This window comes from Pleurodeles waltl, chromosome 4_1, assembly GCF_031143425.1.
Source record: "Pleurodeles waltl isolate 20211129_DDA chromosome 4_1, aPleWal1.hap1.20221129, whole genome shotgun sequence".
Classification (NCBI taxonomy): Eukaryota; Metazoa; Chordata; class Amphibia; order Caudata; family Salamandridae; genus Pleurodeles; species Pleurodeles waltl.
The window spans coordinates 352201325-352223273 of record NC_090442.1 but is presented as its reverse complement, the minus strand read 5'-3'; the positions used below and the strand labels follow the sequence as shown (position 1 = coordinate 352223273).

The window sequence follows — 21949 nt, the reverse complement described above, 5'->3', positions numbered from 1 at the left end:
TATCTGTATATGCACGGGCTTCGACAGCGAGCACCTTGCACTACTGTAAAAAAAAGTATTTTCAAAAATGGTAACTATAAAAGTAATGGCGTTAGACTCTGCATACTTCATGTCACGCTAGGTGTGTGACTCATGGAGGTATTACAAATAATTGCTCCTTTGAACAATACAACTCTAGGCTCTGTAATATGGACATCTACATTGGCGCTGAAGCTGCGATGTATTTCTCAAGAAATGCAGACTTCTGAAGAGCTGCACTGGTGCTCAGCTTTTCCCTCGAATCTTAACGTCAAGGGAATACAACTTCAATACCAAACTATACCTTAAGTATTACCATCATCCCCTACTCACCAAGACCGCCTTGCAATCCAGTAACAAAGCATTTTGGGATCTAATTTTAGCAATCTTGTGATACTTTTGACCCCCAATAAAATGAACTCTACCAAAATGGGTTTGAATGGAAAGTGTAGCAAATGGGTTCTATCGATTTTTGGACTTTTACTGTGAGTGTGTTTCACTATCGGAATCGAACTCACAGTAAATACACAGTAATTGGACTGAGCGTGTTAACCATCAATATCCACCTTTTAGAACAAGGCTGCTGATGCATATCACCAGTAATTCTCTGGGCTGGTTACATATGAACACATGACTGTCCCTTCTGCAACAGGCAACCTATGCAAAGATACTGGGCTGTGGACAACAGTAGTCTTACACGCGCAGCCCTGTATCTTACCACAGGTTGACTGTCGCAAAAGGGACTAATGCCCTGCAAGGGTGAACATAGGACTCCAGATGCCCCATAGGAGTAGGATGGGTCTCTTTACGGCCAGTGCTACTGGTCCCCTTATGGGGCCTGAGGAATAGTTAGAGAAATAGACCCACTGGGGGATACTGACGGCACCCTTGGGACTTCTGTTGACCCGGCCTTTATTATGCTGCCACCTGTGTGCTTTTCAAGAAGTTAGGAGCTCTGGGGCACAATGGTGTTTTGTCAGGAGGGTGTTTTGCTGGTTGCATAGGGGTTGTGCAAGGTGCCCATGCCAGCAGGAGAATAGCACCAGGAACTGAGCAGAAGACAGGTCTGAAACAGAGAGTAATTCATACTCAGCTTCCCATGCAAAGTACCCTTTAGATACCAGGAGGACTAAAGAAAATGCACCTGGCGACTAGGGATGGCCACAATGAGCAAACAAGACAATTATGATGAAAATTGGCCCTACTGGGTCAGAGATGTGCAGTTTTAAAGATTTGCCTTTTTAAAAGACATTAAACGAGTGACTAAGCATGTTGGTATCCACCCAACCTTCTTTAAAAAACACAAGGGTGGGCCAGAGACCAGGGGTTGGTACACAATGGACTTAAATCGTATTCCCCTTTGGAGAGGAAGCGTGTGGGGCTCCCTTGCTGTATCAAATTTGGTTCTCCAAAGGGTCCATCTTCCCAAGGTCTAATGCACAGACTTTGGTTAATGGGAGCCTTTCCCTGTGGCCCTGATACAAACAGGAGGGGCAGTGCAAGAAGAAGACACTGTCAAGTGGACCCCATTCCGTGGGACAGAAGCACCTGTCTGGGCCCATTGTTACTCCTGTACCTGGTGGGAATGGGTGCACTCAGCAACACATTACCACTCCCGCTACAGACGTGGCCAGAAGATGTGCTGCTCCTGCAGCTAGATTAGAAAAAGAGATGCAGCCTCCTGCATGGCTTACCCAAGGTGCACAAGTCATCAGACAGTCAGCAAGGCAGTCAGGAGTGGGATCCCAGTGCTGCCACTGTCCTTACCTGATACTGGGTGCATGGTGGGTACAGGCAACCAGGATTGGAAAAAAACACAAAAGGAAAGGCTAAGGATGCAGGACAAGGCTGTAACTCATAAAGAAGCTGCCATACCTTCCTGCTCATCTAATATTCTCAAGAACCAGTCTGGTAGGTCCCATAATGCCCTGTGAGATCTAACTTGCATCATTTTAATTTGCTGTGGTGACCCTCAAATGGGCAGGGACACCACCAACATTTTGAAGTGGTGTTGTGGGAATTCGCAAGAAGTGCAGCAGCCGCACAGGAAGGTTTTATATAAGTTAATTCTAAGTCTCCTGTGGTCTTATACCAGTGACCCCAGGAGAGGTGTTTCTTTGTTTACAACTACTCTCATGGCTTGAGCTTTTATTATTTGGTTATGCAGTGTGAACACTCTTTGTGGATGGTTCTACAGCTGCATTTTGAGGCCTGAGGAATGTAAAGGAAGATCATTACACACATGTTCAATTTGAAAATGCATATTGATAATATTGCTGTTGAGCAGAGTGATATATATACTTATTATGAATGCTTATGAGTACTGATATTGTTCCTATTACCTCTAACGGTGTTACATTGACAAAGTACAACATGGTTAGTTTTGTTAACGTGGTGACACTAAAAAAGCCTGTAGGCCAGCCTTATTGCTTCTGGTATAAGAAGTGGGGTACTGTCATGTAATAGGAGGGTGTCAAAAAAGCTATTTCCATCTATCTCATTATTTTAGATTAAATGTGTAGTATTTAGTAGCGTGTGTAATAAATCTACTTTTCCTTTTTAAAACAAAAAACACTGACTAGACAATATTTTGGTGCTGTTGCATGCCAGCAAAGTAGGATTGCTAGGGTACACCACCCACCCCAGTAATACTTGCATTGATTTGTTTCACTACCCTGAGAGAGTCAAGTGCTACACTGGCATGCTTGGCTTCCAGAAAAAAAAAAAACACTTATTGCTAACTAATAAGCACATTTCTTACAGAAAGACAAAACATTGTCTTTGATAAGCCAATATTTTTTAAACAATTTCTCTGAATGATTTTACTGGATCATTACTAAAAAAGTTTACCAGAGGAAATCAAGAAGTACATTCTGCTCTCTTCAACTGATTATACTGACTGCAGCTAGTTCAAGGGCCAAATCCACATGATATGTAAATACTTTGAATATTTTGGAACCACCTTCTGATTTTAACTTTCATAACTTGCCTTGGGAAATCCAAAGGCAAATACCATCACATAAAATGTGTAATATATTTTTGTTAAGTTTAATAAAAACTCAGTAAAATGGCAACTGTTGTCATGGATAAGAAATATCATACAGATGTGGCTAATTACCATTTCGTATTCCAAAGGTGTGTCCTGGCCCCCACCCTTTTTCTTACTCTACATTATTAATTGTGTTAAATATCTCAAGCCAATTACTAATGTATCACAACAGCTTTTCTACCTCATGGTCTTGTCTTTTGTCAATGTTCTTACAGGTACATCATTTTGACTATTAATTAATTTTCTCCAATTGCACAAACCACTGGATTAATCTTGTGCAGACACCTCCAAAAAGGGGAGACCAAACAATTTTCTGATGATCACAAACTTGGGCAAGTGACAAAGATGGGATTCAGAAACAAGTTTCAAATTCTAAAACGAAGTCCCTAGACTATGTATCTCTGCTGCCCTGTTCTGCTCATCCTCCTTTACCTGATATAATCAAAAGAATTAACAAAGTGTCATAGTGTACAAGAGCTTGAATTGTGTGCTTCTGCAAATGTGAGTTTTGGTGGTTTCCCGGCCTGAAACTTGAGCTTTGGGAGAAACAGTGACTGGGGTGGGACTATGTCCCCCAGTCTCCCTTGCAGGAGATGCAGACAGCGGGACACAAAATGCGCCTAAAAGTTCATCAAGGATCCTGCAGCATGGCTGCGAGTATTAGCAATTTCCGGTCAGCAACCTTGAACTTTGGATGCAACAGTGATTGGGGTTGGACTACGTCCTCAAGTTTCCTTTGCAGCAGACGGGGCCAGATGGACACACAGTGTGCCTAAAAGCACATCAAGGATCCCGCAGCACGGGACACACTCAGGCATGCACCGGGGCCAAGACCGGGCCTGTCTGTAACCGTCATTGACAGGAATGGGCAGTGAGGCACCCAACCCCCGGTTTGGAGAGGAAAGTCCACTTATTCAACTGATTTTTGTATCCTTTCGTGAACCGTTTAACACTATAGTCTGACTAAGGGCAAGAGGAAAGCAAATGGCTCGTATGTGAGGAAAGAGACCGCTAATAAGTTTGCATCAACTATTACTACCTACCTGTCCTCTGTTATGGGCACTACTGATTTGTAGATAGGCAGATCTGAGGAACGATTAGACGCTGCATGTCACCTTTCTTTACAAGCAGCGATCATTAATGAAGAGTCATCTGACCATCCAGCCACCTCAGTTTCTTCTATCAATGAGGATGGGGAGAGCAATTGGGCCCACATTGTTTGCCCCTCCTCAGCTGTATTAGATGACACTAGCAAAAGGTTACCCAGTAAACCAGTGTCTAGATGAACACCTCTGCAAAGGTTGTGGAAATAGTTGCTGATATCCATCCTCAACCTAGAGCCCCCTGCAATAAAAACCCTAAAACACTACTCAACCTGTAAAAAAACAGAGAACGACTAACATCTACAATGGCCTCTCAAAATCTAAGTTGCTCTTTATCTTTGAACTCCTAATCGAAAAGATCCCGAAAGCATTGTTTATGGACTCTTTGAAAGACTTTTGTGACAACGTTCTGGAGAAACTACAAGCTAAGTTGAACTCTGTATGTTCTGATACTTATTTGCATGAAGATAAGGCAATTAAGAAATCCTAGGCTTCCATCCAAAATCAAGACTATAGGCTTCAAGCACATCCCCGTCTTCTGATTCCCTCAGATGTAACCAGGTTGAGCCCACGGCTGTGTCAACTAGGAAGGACACGATCAAGACGTCACTCACAAGGACAAATGGTTTGACATCTGCTTCAGTTGAGGGTACAGTGCCCAAAACTCAGTTCATGGTTAATTAGAAGACAGCTCACGGTGGGATGACCCAGTGTTTTCCACCTCAAAAGGGCTATCAGCCTTTAGATAGGCCCTCGCTGAGTTCAGATCAGCCAATTGCCCCATAGAGTATGCCATACGTTATTATTTTAGATCAAGAACACCCCTTCCCCTAATGTGAAAGAATCCTGACTGGATTTAAAATACAGAGTGATTCACTAGCTCAGGACTAATTCAGGCTGCCTCTGTGACCTTTCTAATGAGATCTTAACAGTAAGAAGATATGCATGGGTTGCATATTCCCTTGAAACCGCTGTTGGTCACTGTGCGGTGGTTAATTCTAGTAACTCTACTTTGGTGAAGAAGGTATTGGACACACTAGGCCACTTGTAAGACACAAGGGGAAGATCAGGTCTTTACCTCTGGGTTTTTATTACAAGCCCTGTCACATCCATCGTCCTGACCAGATGGTCTCTAATAACCTCGCTCCTGACACACAAATTAGGGAATCTAGATTAATTCTATCTGTTCCCTTACAAAACAGTTTCTCTCCAGTAGAAGACCTTCAGGACATATACTGACACCTTAAGAAGCCCATAGCTATACCTTCACTCTGCAACCACCATTTTCAGGGTATCTTTATCCTAACCCTCCATGTATGTCTTTGGATGTAATTCCTGTGCATGAGCGCTTATGTGGGAGATTTTTTTAAAGTAAGCCACATAAAACATGTGTGCTCCCCCGCCCCTTCTCCCATGCCTTGCATCTTGCTCTCTTGCAACATGGCTGGTATTCAGTCGAAATTATCAACTGAGCTCGGGCTTCATTCATCAAGAGTTTTGATATAATGTGTTTATGGGAGACCCTGGCCACAAAGGACGTTCATACTGCAGTAGTTCCATCACAATCTGATTTCGATCAAGCTTACACATATCTTGTGTTCATCTTCTTGCTTCAAAATACTGTTTTTGTCAGGGTTTCCTGTAGATCTGCTTATTATTTTTTAGAACAACACATTTCTCCATAGGCACAAGACCTGCTCACTCACCATATGATAAAATTGAATAGGGGGAGGTACATTAGTACTATTGACTGTAGTTCAGTTTTGAAAACAAACTGTGTGAGTGATCACATCCCCCTGATACTGACACTCAAACATAATTCCTAGAGTTCATACATTAGTAAGGAGTCTCCTCCTATTACATTTTTTGTAAATAGTGGGCTTCATATTAAGTAGGCTTCTGTTGACCCACCACTTTTATGAGGGTCATAGAGTACAAAAATTGTAAGCAACTAAATAATTGTTAAGATATCAGTGCTCCTGCCAACCAGATAATTGAGAAGTTTGCTAGGCAATCTCATTTGGCCTCAGCAGCTTTAACCTTGAAAAGCAAGCCTTGTTCTCTTCCCTTACAGTGGTGGTTTAGCTCAGCAACCTTCTAGGCACATCGGACCTTCAAGGTCAATCCGAGGAATCAAGAGACTGTTAAGTCAGCTAGATCTTTGTATATAGCTACACTTAAGGCCAGGAAAAGGGAACTTAGAGAGTCTTAAAGAATGGGACTTAAAGGATTCCAAACAATTCTGGGAGGTGGTTATTCACCCTTTGTTTTCATCAGGATCCCCATTTAATATTGTGTATGTTCGCCTGGAGTATGGGTCTCTCATGTTTTTTGCAGTCTCTAATTCTAGGAGTGACCTAGACTTAGAAGGAAGATCATGAGTGTTGACATTAGTTGATCAAGAAACTGCTGTAGATTTTAGTTTATCCACTGGAACAGAGGACATTGCCCTGGCGATTAGAAAGAGCAAAAATGGCAAAGTCCCTGACGGTGTTCCTGTGGACTTGTTTGAAGAAAATATAGAACTATGGGCCCCACTTCTCACAAATGTTTTTTGTTCTGCAATAACTGGTCCCCTTTTACCCACGTGGAAGGAAGCAGTTATTGTGTCTATTTTTAAGTAAGGGGATAAACCAAGCCTCGTCTTTTATTACCCAATATCTTTGTTTGCCTCAACTGAGAAGATATTAGGGAGGGTACTCTTGGCGAGACTGGAAGCTTGGGCAGAGACAAATAACATTATCTCAGATCTTCAGTATAGGCTCAGACAGGGCACTGGGGCGACAGAACAATGTCTTAACCTCTTTCTTTTATTATGCTATGTTAATTTACTTTAAAATGTGCAAAAATCACCCCGGGAGAGTTACCTCGGTGCCACACAGCACATAACCAAATATTTGGAATACTTAGGCCAGAAAAGGCAGTGTTTTAAGACATTTTCTAAATTTGAAGTGGTCAGCACATTGACGGATGTGGAATGGGACCTTGTTCCAAAGCAAGGGGGCTAAATAAGAAAAGGATCTACCTCCTGCATGAGATTTACTGATCCGTGGTACTGTCAGTAAGGCTTTATTTATATCATTAGATCTTAAGAGTCTGCCTGAATGGGTGAATTTAGAGGAAAGGTAACTCAGGCCATTTCTATTCAGGGACTTATGGGCCAGACAACAAACCTTAAAAATGATTATTTTACAAATCGGCAACCAGTGAAGCGCATGCAGAAGCAGGGCCAAGGCCTTCATGGCTGGAATAGGTAAATATGTTCATGCTTTGCACATAGCGTTTATGGACTTGTCAAGTGAATTTTATACCGTGAATAGTTCCAAATTGTGAAATATGTTAGATGGCTTTGGGGGCGTAAAACAGTTAGTTACGCTCTTAAGTAGACTTCAATGGGATACCTCAGTAAAGATTCATTATTCCCCCACTGGAGGTCCTACACTTGCCATAAAATGTCACAAGGGTGTCCGTCAAGGCTGCCTTTTAGCCCCATGTTTGTATACAATTTATAGAAATGGCCTTGAGGGGAATTTTCTTCAGAAGAAGCTAGACGCCCCACGGGAGGGAAATCAATATATACCACACTCCTCTATGCTGATGACAAAGGACTATTAGGTAGGACTGCAAATAGCCGTCAGCGGCTGTTAGATTAATTTACAGAATTTAAGAGTTCCCTGGAATTGAAGGTAAATTAATCTAAGTCTTTTGTTTTCATTTGTGGGCCCAGAAGCACTTAATCAAAAAATATATATAAAGAGTTTGCCACTTTTAAAGATTTAGGGTCAGATGTAGGAAACTCCCAAATTGCGACTTGCAATTTGCGAGTCCCTGTGACTCGCAAATTGCAAGTCGCAATTTGGGATGTAGAAAGGTGTCTCAGACACCTTCTGCGAGTCGCTATGGGGTGGCAAAGACCCACCTCATTAATATTAATGAGGTGGGTCGCAATTTGCGACCCCATAGCGACTCAGGGCACTCACGGGATGGAGGCCTGCTGGGAACAGCAGACCTCCATGTCCGTGACTGCTTTTAAATAAAGCAGTTTTTTTTTCAAAGTGCAACCCGTTTTCCTTAAAGGAAAACGAGCTGCGCTTTGAAAAATAAACCGAAACCTTTTGTTTCGGTATTTTTCAGGGCAGGTAGTGGTCCATCGGACCACTACCTGCTCTGAAAAATTATTATTAGGTCCAGTCACAAAGGGGAAGGGGTCCCATGGGGACCCCTTCCCGTTTGCGAGTGGGTTACCATCCACTTCAAGTGGATGGTAACTGCGAGTCCATTTGCGACCGCTTACGCGGTTGCAAATGGAATTGCATACCACTGCGACTCGCAAATAGGAAGGGAACACCCCTTCCTATTTGCGACTCAGAAATGCATTTTGCGAGTCGGTTCCGACTCGCAAAATGCATTTCTACATACCAGATGGGGTTTAGCGACTCGCAAACTGTGTTTTTCGCCATTTGCGAGTCGCTAAACCTTTCCTACATCTAGCCCTAATAGTTTTAACTACTTAGGTATCCCTTTTGATCCCAAACTTAAATGGGCACCTTTGCCGACACTGAGAGCTCTCCAGTTTTCTAGAGCTTTTAAAGGGATTTTCTGATTTGCTGGTACTTTTGGACATACACCTATAAAAGAAATGATGACTTTGCTTAAATCTAAATGTATATCTGTGGTCTCCTACGATGCAGGAGTGTGAGGTTACTGTAATAACGATATGCTTCACAAAATACAAAATAGCTTCATTAGAATATTATTGTTGGTTCCAGCAGGGACAGCCACTTTTTTTTGTCACTCGGAGTTTGGATTGCCTTCTCTTGAAGATCATTTAGGACTTGCCCCCCCTTTTGTTATGGGCTAAGATATGGCAGTTGAGAGTGCATTGCCTTACGAGATGCATCATCTTAGACTGTATGGCCCTTGATAATGTGGCTGAGATTCACTGGCTATCTTACATTAGGAATACTTTATTGACTTTGGAGCTCTGAGCTATATAACAAGCCAGAGTTGATAGATCCAACAACGAAAGCTTGGATTAACCCCTTAGCTGCTGGGCCGTTCCCCCCCCCCCCCCAGTGCTGAGCCCTTTTTTGGCTATTTGGGGTAGTTCGCGCTTAGGCCTTCATAACTTTTTGTCCACATAAGCTATCCACGACAAATTTGCGTCCTTTTTTTCCAACATCCTAGGGATTCTAATGGTACCCAGAGTTTGTGGTTTCCCCTGGATGAGACCAAGAAATTATCCAAAATACAGTGAAAAGTTTGATTTTTCCCAAAAAATTGGGAAAAAAGGGCTGCCAAAGAAGGCTTGTGTTTTTTCCCTGAAAATGGCACCAACAAAGGGTTTCTGGTGCTAAAATCACCATCTTCCCACCTTTCAGGAACGGGCAGACTTGAATCAGAAAGCCACATTTTTCAACACAAATTTGGCATTTTACTGGGACATACCCCATTTTTACTATTTTTGGTGCTTTCAACCTCCTTCCAGTTAGTGACAGGAATGGGTGTGAAACCAATGCTGGATCCCGGACAGCTAAACATTTCTGAAAACTAGACAAAATTCTGAATTCAGCAAGGGGTCATTTGTGTAGATCCTACAAGGTTTTCCTACAGAAAATAACAGCTGAAATAAAAAAATATTGAAATTGAGCTGAAAACAACAGCCATTTTTCTTTATGTTTTACTCTGTAACTTTTTCCTGCGATGTCAGATTTTTTAAAGCAATATACCGTTATGTCTGCTGGACTCTTCTGGTTGTGGGGATATAAAGGGCTTGTAGGTTCATCAAGAACCCTAGGTACCCAGAGCCAATAAATGAGCTGTACCCTGCAGTTGTTTTTCATTCTATACTGGGTATACAGCAATTCATTTGCTGAAATATGAAGAGTGAAAAATAGGTATCAAGAAAACCTGTGCATTTCCAAAATGGGCTCAAGATAAGGTTTTGAGGAGCAGTGGTTATTTGCACATCTCTGAATTCCGGGATGCCCATACTAGCATGTGAATTGCAGGGCATTTATCAAATAGACGTCTTTTTTACACACTCTTATATTTGGAAGGAAAAAATGTAGAGAAAGATAAGGGGCATTAACACTTGTTTTGCTATTCTATGTTCCCTCAAGTCTCCCGATAAAAATGATACCTCACTTGTGTGGGTAGGCCTAGCGCCCGCGACAGGAAATGCCCCAAAACACAACATGGACACATCCCATTTTTTGACAGAAAACAGGGCTGTTTTTTGCAAAGTGCCTACCTGTAGATTTTGGCCTCTAGCTCAGCCGGCACCTAGGGAAACCTACCAACCCTGTGCATTTTTGAAAACTAGAGACCTAGGGGAATTCAAGATGGGGCGACTTGTGGGGCTCTGACCAGGTTCTGTTACCCAGAATCCTTTGCAAACCTCAAAATGTGGCTAAAAAAAACACGTTTTCCTCACATTTCGGAGACAGAAAGTTCTGGAATCTGAGAGGAGCCACAAATTTCCTTCCACCCAGCGTTCCCCCAAGTCTCCCGATAAAAATGATACCTCACTTGTGTGGGTAGGCCTAGCGCCCGCGACAGGAAATGCCCCAAAACACAACATGGACACATCACATTTTTTCATAGAAAACAGTGCCTACCTGTGGATTTTGGCCTCTAGCTCAGCCGGCACCTGGGGAAACCTAGCAAACTGTGCATTTTTGAAAACTAGAAACCCGGGGGAATCCAAGATGGGGTGACTTGTGATGCTCTGACCAGGTTCTGTTTCCCAGAATCCTTTGCAAACATCACAATTTGGCCAAAAAAACACCTTTTCCTCTCATTTTGGTGACAGAAAGTTCTGGAATCTTAGAGGAGCCACAACTTTCCTTCCACCCAGCTTTCCCCCAAGTCTCCCGATAAAAATGGTACCTCACTTGTGTGGGTAGGCCTAGTGCCCGCGACAGGAATAGATCACACAACGGTCAATGTTGGTCCTTACATGAGGCAGCTGTTGACCCTGGGGTGATCCATTCCTGACGCAGGCACTAGGTGTAGGCACTCAAGTGGGGTAGTACTTTTATCAGGACAGGTGAGGAATCACTGGGTGGTAGGAATTTTGTGGATCCCAGCATATTCCTGTAGTTTGTGTGACAGAAATGCGAGAAAAATAGAGTTTTTATTCAACATTTCAGATTTGCAGGGTATTCTGGGTAAGAAAACTTTGGGGAATCCACACAAGTCACACCTCTGTGGACTCCCCCGAATGTCTAGTTTTCAGAAATGTTTGGGTTTAGTGTGTTTCTCTATATGGCCGCCAAACCCAGGACCAAAAAAACAGGTGCCTGCCTTACAAAACCAGTTTGTTTTGCGATAGCTAATTTTGATGTCTCCACAATACGATTTGGGCGGTGGAATTTGGGGCAGAACTAAATTGGGGAGCTCCCAAGCGAGCATTCACCTGCTCTCTGGGTTGGGCTAACCCACTATTACCCAGTTGCACAGACTGCTTGCGAAGGGACAGCAGGACTGTCCTCATCACCTCCCTCATAATGTACTGGAAGAGGAGTTATCGAATGGGACTCCTCCGACTGAAAAATCACTCCCAGAGTCTGCGCCATTGTCCTATCCCTCAGATGCTGTCTCAGTATCTGATGTCACAGTCTCTGATCCTATGTCAGAGCTGTCCTCTATAACCCGAGTGACGGCAGCAGTCATCCATCAAGATGCCATCTCTGCTATTGGCTAAACTGTTGCTCTAAAACACTAGCCTACGTAGACAGTCACAAAATCGATGGTGTGTGTGAGATACGTGCAACAGTAGAGGCCACCTTACCTGCGCTTCTTCCCTCAATCAGCACGTTCTTTCAAGACACTCAAAAAACACCTTGTCACATTCCGTTCGTCACAGTCTTTAGCACCTCCTGCGCCCAGTCCAACAATCATTATTGGTGCTCCCACTCCCTCCTCCTCAGATTCCCTCATTACCACCCAGGAAAAGTGCCCTTCATCTCTCCATAGCCGCCCTCCACCCTGCACATACATTTCATTTGTATTATAGCGCAGGTAATGGCTGACTTTACTAATGTACTCAGCTATTTACATAAAATACAGATTTGCTCTTTGCAGTAGGCATATAAACCTTCTGCGCTTCTTTATGGCACTAAAACTGCCACTAGACAAGTCTGACCCTTTTGTAGCAGAAACATAATCACAATACTTACTTGACTTTTTTATTGCTGCCTAAAAGCTACAGTTGAAAAGCGTCAGTTGAAGTATGTGCATTGCTTTGAAGACGCAAGCTGCAACTGCAAGACAACTGGTGGCAAATCTCTCTCTCTCTCTCTCTCTATATATATATATATCACTTTTATATGTGGGTCTGGTTTTCCTGGGGGCCGATCACAGCACCCAGGGAAACCACATACATATTGACAAAAGTGATAGATATATATAGAGATAGATATATATATATATATATATATATATATATATATATATATATCTCTATATATATCTATCTACATAGATATATCTATAGATAGATCTATATATATATATATATAGATATATCCATGTACATAGATCTATCTACATAGATCTATCTACATGGATATATCTATATATATAGATCTATATATATATATATATATATATAGAGATATATATATATATATATATATATATATATTTTTTAGTTGTTGTATGGTTTCCTTGGGGGCCAAAATGCCCCCCAGGGAAACCCTACAACAACTAAAAAAAATATTGCCCCCACAGGGGGTCGCCCTGCCCACGGGCGACCCCCTGTCCATTTATTGATTTATTTTTTATTTTTTTGAAGAAAAAAAAATTTAGCCCCTGGGGGGGGGGGCATGATCGCGGTCTGGTCGTAAATTCATGTCTTGAGGCGTTTCCTGAATGACAAGAGGTCTTGGGTCTGGCAAAGGTGGAGTGGTAGGGAGTTCCAGGTCTTGTCGGCTAGGTGAGAAAAGGATCTTCCTCTGGCAGTGGTGTGGCGGATGCGGGGGACGGAGGAGAGGCTGGCATAGTGAAGATTGCGGATGGGGGTTTGTAAGGTGAGTCTGTTGTTGAGGTAGGCTGGACCTGTGTTGTAAAGGGCTTTGTGTGCATGGATGAGGAGTTTGAAGGTGATCCTCTGAGACTGGTAGCCAGTGAAGGTCTCTGAGGTGGGGGGAGATCTGGTTGCGGCGTGGGACGTCAAAAATGAGGCAGGCGGATGCGTTCTGGATTCTTTGCAGCTTTGTTTGGAGTTTGGTTGTTGTTCCTGCATATGGGGCATTTCCGTAGTCCAATCGGCTGCTGACCAGGGCGTGGGTGACAGTTTTCCTGGTTTTGACTGGAATCCACTTGAAGATTTTGCGGAGAATGCAGAGTGTGTTGTGGCAGGAAGAGGAGATGGTGTTGACCTGCTGAGTCGTGCTGAGTGTGGGGTCCAAGATGAATCCCAGGTTGCGTTCATGGGTGGTGGGTAAGGGTGCGAATCCTAGGGAGGTGGGCCACCAGGAGTCGTTCCATGCTGAGGGGTTGGTGCCAAAGATGAGGATTTCTGTCTTGTCTGTGTTTAACTTGAGGTGACTTGATTCCATCCAGCTGGCGATGGCGTGAAGTCCGTTGTGGAGGTTGTTCTTTGCTGTTGTAGGGTCTTTCATGAGGGAGAGAGGATGAGCTAAGTGCCGTCTGCGTAGGAAACTATGTTGATGTGGTGGGTTCGTGCGATGTTGGCGAGGGGGGCCATGTACACGTTGAAGAGCGTGGGGCAGAGTGAAGATCCTTGGGGGATGCCACAGATGATTCTGGAGGCTTCTGACAGGACCGGTGGGAGGCGGACTCTCTGGGTTCTGCCTGTGAGAAATGACAAGATCCAATCGAGTTCCTGGTCGCGGATTCCAGCGTTGTGGAGGCGTGTGCGAGAGTGTGATGACATACCGTGTCGAAGGCTGTGGAGAGGTCCAGGAGGATGAGTGCTTCTGTTTCTCCTTCAACGAGCATGGTTCTGATGTCGTCTGTGGCAGCAATGAGTGCAGTCTCGGTGCTGTGGCTTTTGCGGAATCCGGATTGGGAGATGTTGAGTACCTTGCTGTCTTCTAGGAACCGGGATAGTTGGCTGTTCACGATTTGTTCGATGACCTTGGCTGGGAAGGGGAGGAGGGAGATCGGCCGGTAGTTCTTGGGGTCGTTTGGGTCTGCCTTTGGTTTCTTCAGTAGGGCGTTGATTTCTGCATTCTTCCATCTTTCTGGGAGGGTGGCTGACTCAAAGGAGCTGTTGATGGTGTTGCAGAGGTGGGGAGCGATGATGATGTTTGCTTTATTGAAGATATGGTGTGGGCAGGGGTCCGATGGGGATCCGGAGTGGATGGAGGCCATGGTGTTGGCGGTGTCTTCTATGTTGACGGAGATCCAGGTGTGGGGAAAGTGGGTGTTGCTTGGAGTGTTGGGTTCGTTGGTGTTTGTAGTCAGCTGGTGGGTCTGGGGGTTGAAGCTGTTGTGGATTTCTTCTATCTTTCGATGGAAGTGGGTTGCGAGTGAGTTGCAGAACTCCTGTGATGGTGGGGGGCTTGTAGGAGCAGGTCCTGGGAGTGGAGAGCTCTTTGATGATGCCGAAGAGCTCTTTACTGTTGTGAGCGTTGGTGTCAATGCGGTATTTGAAGTGGGTCATTTTGGTGGTGCAGATTAGTTGGTGATGTTTGCGTATGGCATCCTTGAAGGCGATGTGGTTGGAGTTGGCAGGTTCAAGGTGGCAGGTTTTTTCCATTTTGCGACATAGCCCTTTGGATTTCTGTAGGTCTGGGGTGAACCTGCTGGCCTAGATTCTGTGAGGTGTGTTTTTTTTTTTTTGAGCAGTGCGAGGGTGTTGGAGCAGTCTTCTATCCAGTGATGCAGGTTGGTAGTGGCTGTGTTGGGGTCCGGGGTCCCAGGTGGTGGGGCCTGGGCGAGAGTGGAAATCATAGATCCGTTGATATTTTGCTCCAGTTGCATCGGGGGGGTTGTGTGCAGTGGTGGTGAGTGACTGGTTTCTGGTAGGTGAAGTGGATGCAGCTGTGGTCTGTCCAGTTGAGTTCGGTGGTGTGGCTGAAGGAGACGTGGTTGCTAGCGGAGAAAATGGGATCGAGTGTGTGGCCTGAGGAGTGGGTGGGTGAAGTGACGAGTTGCTTGAGGCCGAGGTTGGCAAGGTTGTCGATTAGGTTGGTGGTGTTGATATCATTGTTATTTTCTAGGTGGAAGTTCAGGTCGCTGAGGAGGATGTAGTCCGTTGAGGCGAGGGCTTGGGAGCTGATGGCATCGGCAATGTTGTCGCAGAACTGCGGTCTGGGGTAAGGGGGTCTGTAGACCAGTGTTCCTCTGAGGATGTTGTTGGCGTTGATGTGGATTTTGAAGTGGAGGTGCTCGGCGAATTTGATGGTGTCGTGGGAGTTGGTGGAGACTCTTATGGTGTTTTTGTGGACTATGGCGATTCCTCCTCCTGGTCTGTTGCTGCGGTGTCTTCTGGTGATCTTGCAGTTTTCTGGTATGGCTATGACTATGTCTGGTTTCGCAATGTCCTTGTGACAATTGTTTAACTCAACTCATGCAATGTTCTTTTGCTCATTGTATAAGTCTGTACATATGTATTTTCTTTTTCCAATTTTGCCCGCTATTAACTTTAAATCACATAGGTTGGGGCTTCAATACTTTCAGCAGCTGGACTTTGTTGAAAAATGCAGTGTGGTCATTAATTTTATTAGAGGAGCACTTAGTATAAGGAAGCGGTATCCATTGTAATTGTTCTCTCTCCACATATTCCTTAGGTACTATAATGTTTTTCTTATAGCTTATGATAATCGGAATTTGTACATTTTAATTAATTGCTGTTTTTTTAGGAGTTTAAAAATATATATATATATGTTTCTTGATGTTTTTAGGTTGTGATGAAATTTTTACTGTGATCATTTTGCGATTTTAATTTATGTACTTTTATGGCATTTTTAATGCCAAATAAAGTTTATTTGAGTGCGTGTTAAATATCTGACCAACTGTGTTAGTGACTCGCCTACAGGGCAGTTTGTCCTGCAGTTTGCAGGGCAAAAAATTCTGGCTCTCCTTTTTGCTGAGAATACCCTCTTACAGGTCAAAATAAAGGTGGGACTGCAAAACCTTGGAGAAACTTTAGTCTCTTCTGCTTCGATCATGGCCTTGGAGTTAATGCTTCCATGACTAAGCAGATGACCTACTCAAGGAGGAAAATAGTGAAGGGTATTGTAAAACCAGCCAGTGAAGTACCAGAAAGGGTAGGAGAATTTGATTACTTAGGGATTCACTTGGACGATTCTGGCTCTTGGGCCCCATGGATTACCAAAAGTTTACATGTGATATTTAATCAAGCGGGGGCAGTCCTAAGGCTTGCTTAGAATGCTTCCTGGTTCTCAAGTCTGTCTCCCTGCACTGGAAGTATATAAGATACAAGTACGGGGCGCTGCTCTATACAGGGCTGAATTGTGGGGCCATTGCAACTTGGGCACCAAAGAAAATAACTTTATTAGAACCCTCACTGGGGTCGGGAGGAATACACCCTTGTTTCTATTACAATTGGACCTTGACAGTAATTCTGTAACGGATGTAGCAGCTTTGGTACCACTATTTTATAGGGTTTGTGAAGGGGCCACTGATGAGCTTCGAGACTACAGAGCAGGGTTTAACAATGTTATTAAATCCCAATCCTCCAAGAAGGTCAGATTATATATAAGAAAAAAATAGACGGAACGGGATCTTGCACATTTTTTAAAAGAGCGTTCATCCATACTTGCCAGTGCAGTTCCAGTGGTAAAACAAAGATACTGAAAGTTGCTGCCAAGAACAAATGGTCGAGCTGCAGATATAGGCTCCCTACGTGCTTCTTAATGCATAATTGCGCACCCAAGGCAGAGGAGTTTTTACATTATATACACATATGCATTCTCACCCACTCTTTTTGCTGTTTGGATATGGTATACTACCAATAGCTACATACATACAATGTGAGACTTGTCTATGTCTGGGTACTCACAATGCAAACAAACACTTACTGTTCTTGTGTCCTATGTATACCAATCCTAGGCACAGATGGAGTGTCCCCTTATAACAGTGCTTAATTTTAACAAATTGTATTGATGCACTTAGGATCTTCAAGAGTGATCTGCCACATGTGGTAGTGGTGTCAGTTTCTCCTTGCAGCAAGGACTGTCAAACAACAATTGATAGTAAAGTTACAGTGAATAGATTTTAGAATGAACTGTTTTACCCGTGCTGGCACTGATTCTTTTATTTCTTTTTATCTCATTGTGCCACCCACAAAAGTAGTACTGTAAAATATGTCCAGTCTGACCACTGCAACCGGAGTGTGCAGTTTTAAACTATCAGTTTGATCTGGCCCAATACACCTTTTAGCAGGCCTACACCTTCTTTTATTAATACTTACATCACCCCCTTGGTCGGTTTTAAAAGCCCACAGAATTATTTAAAAGTAGGACATGTATATTTATTGTTTTCCAAGTCCTTGTAGTGAAAAAGCCCCAAAGTCATTTTTGAGTGTGACAAGGCTTACTCTCCTATAGGGAAACACTGGCTTATACTATTACATGTAATAGCTACTAAATATATTTTGGGAATAACTAGAAAAATATTTCAAGGACTCATTTTAATAGTAATTTAAAATCTAGCTAAATGTTCAAGCCCGATTTTATAGTAATATTTTAGAAATTACACTTATAGAAAGTTATCATTTTCCTGCCTAAAACCAACAGGCTTTCCTACCAGTGTGAAGCTGTCACCCTATCTATGAGAGCTTCTCCGTTTGAGATATATTGCTGCCAGACACTGGACAAACAGCTCTGGGTATGTAGCAAGGGTCTCCTCCCTTGACAGGGCAGCCCAGAACTGTGCCTAACCCCTTACTGAGCTTACTGAGCTTCAAAGGATGCAGAGCACTGGGATCTTGATACACAATGTACCACTGTTAGACCTGATAGCCTTGGAGTGGTCACTCCTAACTCTTTTCCTGCCTCCCTCCACTTTTAGGACACTGTTTTTGCTGATTTTAGGACTCTGCACATTTTACCACTGCTAACCAGTGCTAAAGTCCATATGCTCTCTCCCTTAAAACATGTTGGCTTATTTAATCTACTTGTAAGACCCCAGTAAAGTGCACTACATGTGCCCAGTGCCAGTAGATTAAACACTACTAGTGGGCCTGCAGCATTGATTGTGCCACCCACATAAGTAGCCTCTTAACCATGCCTCAGGCCTGCCATTGCAAGGCCTGTGTGTGCAGGTTCACTGCCACCTCGACTTGGCATTTAAAAGTACTTGCCAAACCTTAAACTCCCCTTTTTCTACATATAAGTCACCCTTCAGGTATGCCCTAGGTAACCTATAGGGCAGGGTGTTTTGTAGATAAAACGCAAGGCATGTACATGTGCATTTTTTTGATAAATGTTTTTTTCTGATGTGCAAGATGCATGTCCTGGTAGTGCAGAACTCCTAAATTCATTTTACCTTACTGTGAGGGCTGCTCCTTTCATAGGCTAACATTAGGGCTACCCTCATATACTGTTTGAGTGGTAGATTCTGCTCTGAAAGGAGTAACAAGGTCATATTTAGTATGGCCAGAATGGTAATACAAAATCCAGTTGGATTTAATATTATTATTTTAGAAATGGCACTATTAGAAAGTGAGAATCTTTCTGCACTGAAATCCTTCTGTGCCTTCCAATCCACGTCTGGCTGGGTTCAGTTGAAAGCTCCCTTGTGCCTTCACTCAGACACACCCCAAACACAGGATGCTCAGCCTCACTTGCATACATCTGCATTTTGAATGGCTCTTCCTGGGCTGGGAGGGTGGAGGGCCTGTCACTTACATGTCAAAGGACAAAAGCCTGCCCTCACGCAAAGGACTGCCACACCCCCTACTGGGACCATGGCAGACAGGATTGAACTGAAAGGGGACCTTGTGTACTTCTAAGCCACTCTTTGAAGTCTCCCCCACTTCAAAGGCACATGGGGGTATTTAAACAGGGCCTCTGCCCCTACCAACTCTGACACTTCCTGGAGAACAGAACCCAAACCAGAACCTGCATCCTGCCAAGAAGAACTACCTGGCTGCCCAAAGGACTCATCTGTCTGCTTTCTGTGAAGGACTGTTGTCTTGCTGTTGCTCTGCTGCCTTGCTGCTCTCTGGCTGTGGTGAGAAGTGCGCTCCAAGGGCTTGGATAGAGCTTGCCTCCTGTTCCCTGAAGTCTCAGGACAAAAAGACTTCATCTCTACAAGAAAAACTCATTGTGTGGTGAAAATCGACACACAGCCTGCCAGAAATGGCACAAAGCCTGCATCACAGTGAAAAATTCGCCACACGCTGAACCGGAAAGACCCAGCCCGAATTCGCAACAAGGAGATCGATGCAGCGCCAGCGTAGTGACCAGAAATTCGACGCACAGCCCACTGGATAGATGCACAGCCGAGTCGGAACAATGCAGCCCGACATCCAGAAAGCAATTGACGCAGCGCCTGCCGTGCAGTAGGAATTTCCACGCAATACCCACCAGATCGACGCAGCCCCTGTGACTTCATCCTGTCAGCACTGGAAATCCACGCATCCTCCCCGGGGCGTCCAAAAACCCTGCAACCGAAGAGGATCCACGACCGAGCTCCAGAAATCGATGGACAGCCATCCCTGCGTGAAAACTAAACAACGCATCGCCATGTGTGGCCCAAGAAATCGACGCACACTTCCACGCTTTCCACGCATCTCCTCGTCTGCGGTTCTTTGCGGAGATTTGGAACGCAAACCAGGTACTTTGTGCTTGAAAAGGACATTTATTGCTTTTAAAAGACTAAAGACACTTTATATCACTTTTACAGTGATATCTCAACATATACTTATTGCATTTTAATCGTTTTCACCTGCATTTTATCAGATAAATATTATATATTTTTTTCTAAACACTGTGTGGTGTATTTTTGTAGTGCTATACTGTGTTGTTGCATGATTTATTGCACAAATACTTTACGCATTGCCTTCTAAGTTAAGCCTGACTGCTCAGTGCCAAGCTACCAGAGGGTGGGCACAGGATAATTTGGATTGTGTGTGACATACCCTGACTAGAGTGAGGGTCCTTGCTTGGACAGGGGTTAGCCTGACCACCAACCAAAGACACTATTTCTAACAACCACGTTTGTGCACAACAGACAGAGAAGAGTCGAAAGGCCCCCGAGCCAATCACCACTCAGAAATTATCACTCTGTATCACAGTTTCACAACATGAACTGTTAAACCATACGGTGCTATACTTACAGTAACAGTGAAGACTGCTGCTTTGACAATTTCTCTACATGTTTTATGCATTCTTCTGTTGGAACAGTGTTAATTTTCTGTTCAAATTTTGGTTTTATGAAAGTCTGTTCCGCATCTGGAAAACTGATCTGCAGTAAAAATAATATGCATGTAATTGTGATTCATGTGCTCAGTACAACAATTTTGTGCTTAAAAATAGGCATTCTTCTTCCACCAATCTGTTTTAACCGCAAAAAAAAAAAAAAGGAAATAATAGCTTCAATGTGCTGTGAGTGTATCATTATGCTTTTGAGTTATAACAGTACTGCTTGATTAACTTATTAAACAACAACCACTGGCAAACTCTCATGCTTTAGAGTCAATCTTTTCTCAACCACAATGCCTCTCTAGAGAAAGGCCTGCCTTATGCAAATCAGTACCAACCCTGCTCGTCATGGATATCAAAGGCAAAACACCTCCCTAGCTGAGATATTGGTCAAAATCAAATCATATATATTAAAAGTTGTGAACAAAATATTGCATATTAGATATGATACATCATCACCATGAAATCACAGCACAGAATATTTTCCAGAAATAGATAAAAACTAAATTTTCATAATAAATCGGATAAATCGAAAACAAGTGTACAATCAAAATGTCATTATTTAAATACATGTTCAAAATAATAGATTCTCAACTATCCCCCAAAAACACACATTCATCCATCCTACCACCAACAAAAACAAAAACATGGGGTTTGAGCAGCCAATAAATATGAGATAGTGTATAGTCTATGATCAATCCTATGGCACTGTAACCGAAAAGTTAATCTCCCTTCTAAAATACATCAACATTTGTTTTGGTGGTTCTGATTATCTTGGTACCATCTTCCTTAGGACTGAACAACCAACAAGCACACTAAACCATGTGCAAGTGAGTCTATCTCTAACAATATAAAATGTAAAACTATAAATATCAAATAATCTGAAAAATTTATATTTATCAATCCACAATGTTGCACCTGTAGGAGTAAATCTTAATAGATGACCTGGCAGGGACACTGCAATATGCTCAAATCCAAGAAGAATAACCCACATCTAGTAAATACTTAGATAGAACACAAATAGGTGCTCAGAAACAAGAGAGGATAGTCAATAAACCAATCAAGCCCAACCCTGGGTCCCATGCTCGCTGTGGTTGAAACCGGTCTGAGTGGCTGATGTTCTTCTCCGGATGGGGACTAACCTGACACCACAGAATGTAATGTTTACATGAGGAGCAAGTTCAGTACTGATTTGCACAAGGCGGGCCTCGGTCAAAAGTGGCATGGTGAGCAAAAAACAGACTGGAATGTGGCCTCAGCAATCATGATTAGTTGAGATTTATTGAAACATTCCACCCATCACATTTTGTTTGCAGAAGTTGAAGACTCAAGAATGATATGTGGGCCCAGACACTGGCTCAGTGTTTACTGTGCTATTGGACTCTAGCTGCACCCTACTGAAGAGGCCCTAA

General features: G+C 43.4%; 1 protein-coding gene across 2 annotated transcripts in view; it reads right to left on the bottom strand.

The window, feature by feature from the left end:
* The window catches only part of PIK3C2G (phosphatidylinositol-4-phosphate 3-kinase catalytic subunit type 2 gamma), a 2001768-nt gene that overhangs the window by 889036 nt on the left and 1090783 nt on the right, over positions 1-21949 (bottom strand). For both annotated transcript variants that reach the window (XM_069228485.1, XM_069228486.1), the window contains exon 15: positions 20453-20580. In XM_069228485.1, the coding sequence (XP_069084586.1) occupies positions 20453-20580 (128 nt within the window). The remainder of the gene's footprint in view (positions 1-20452; positions 20581-21949) is intronic.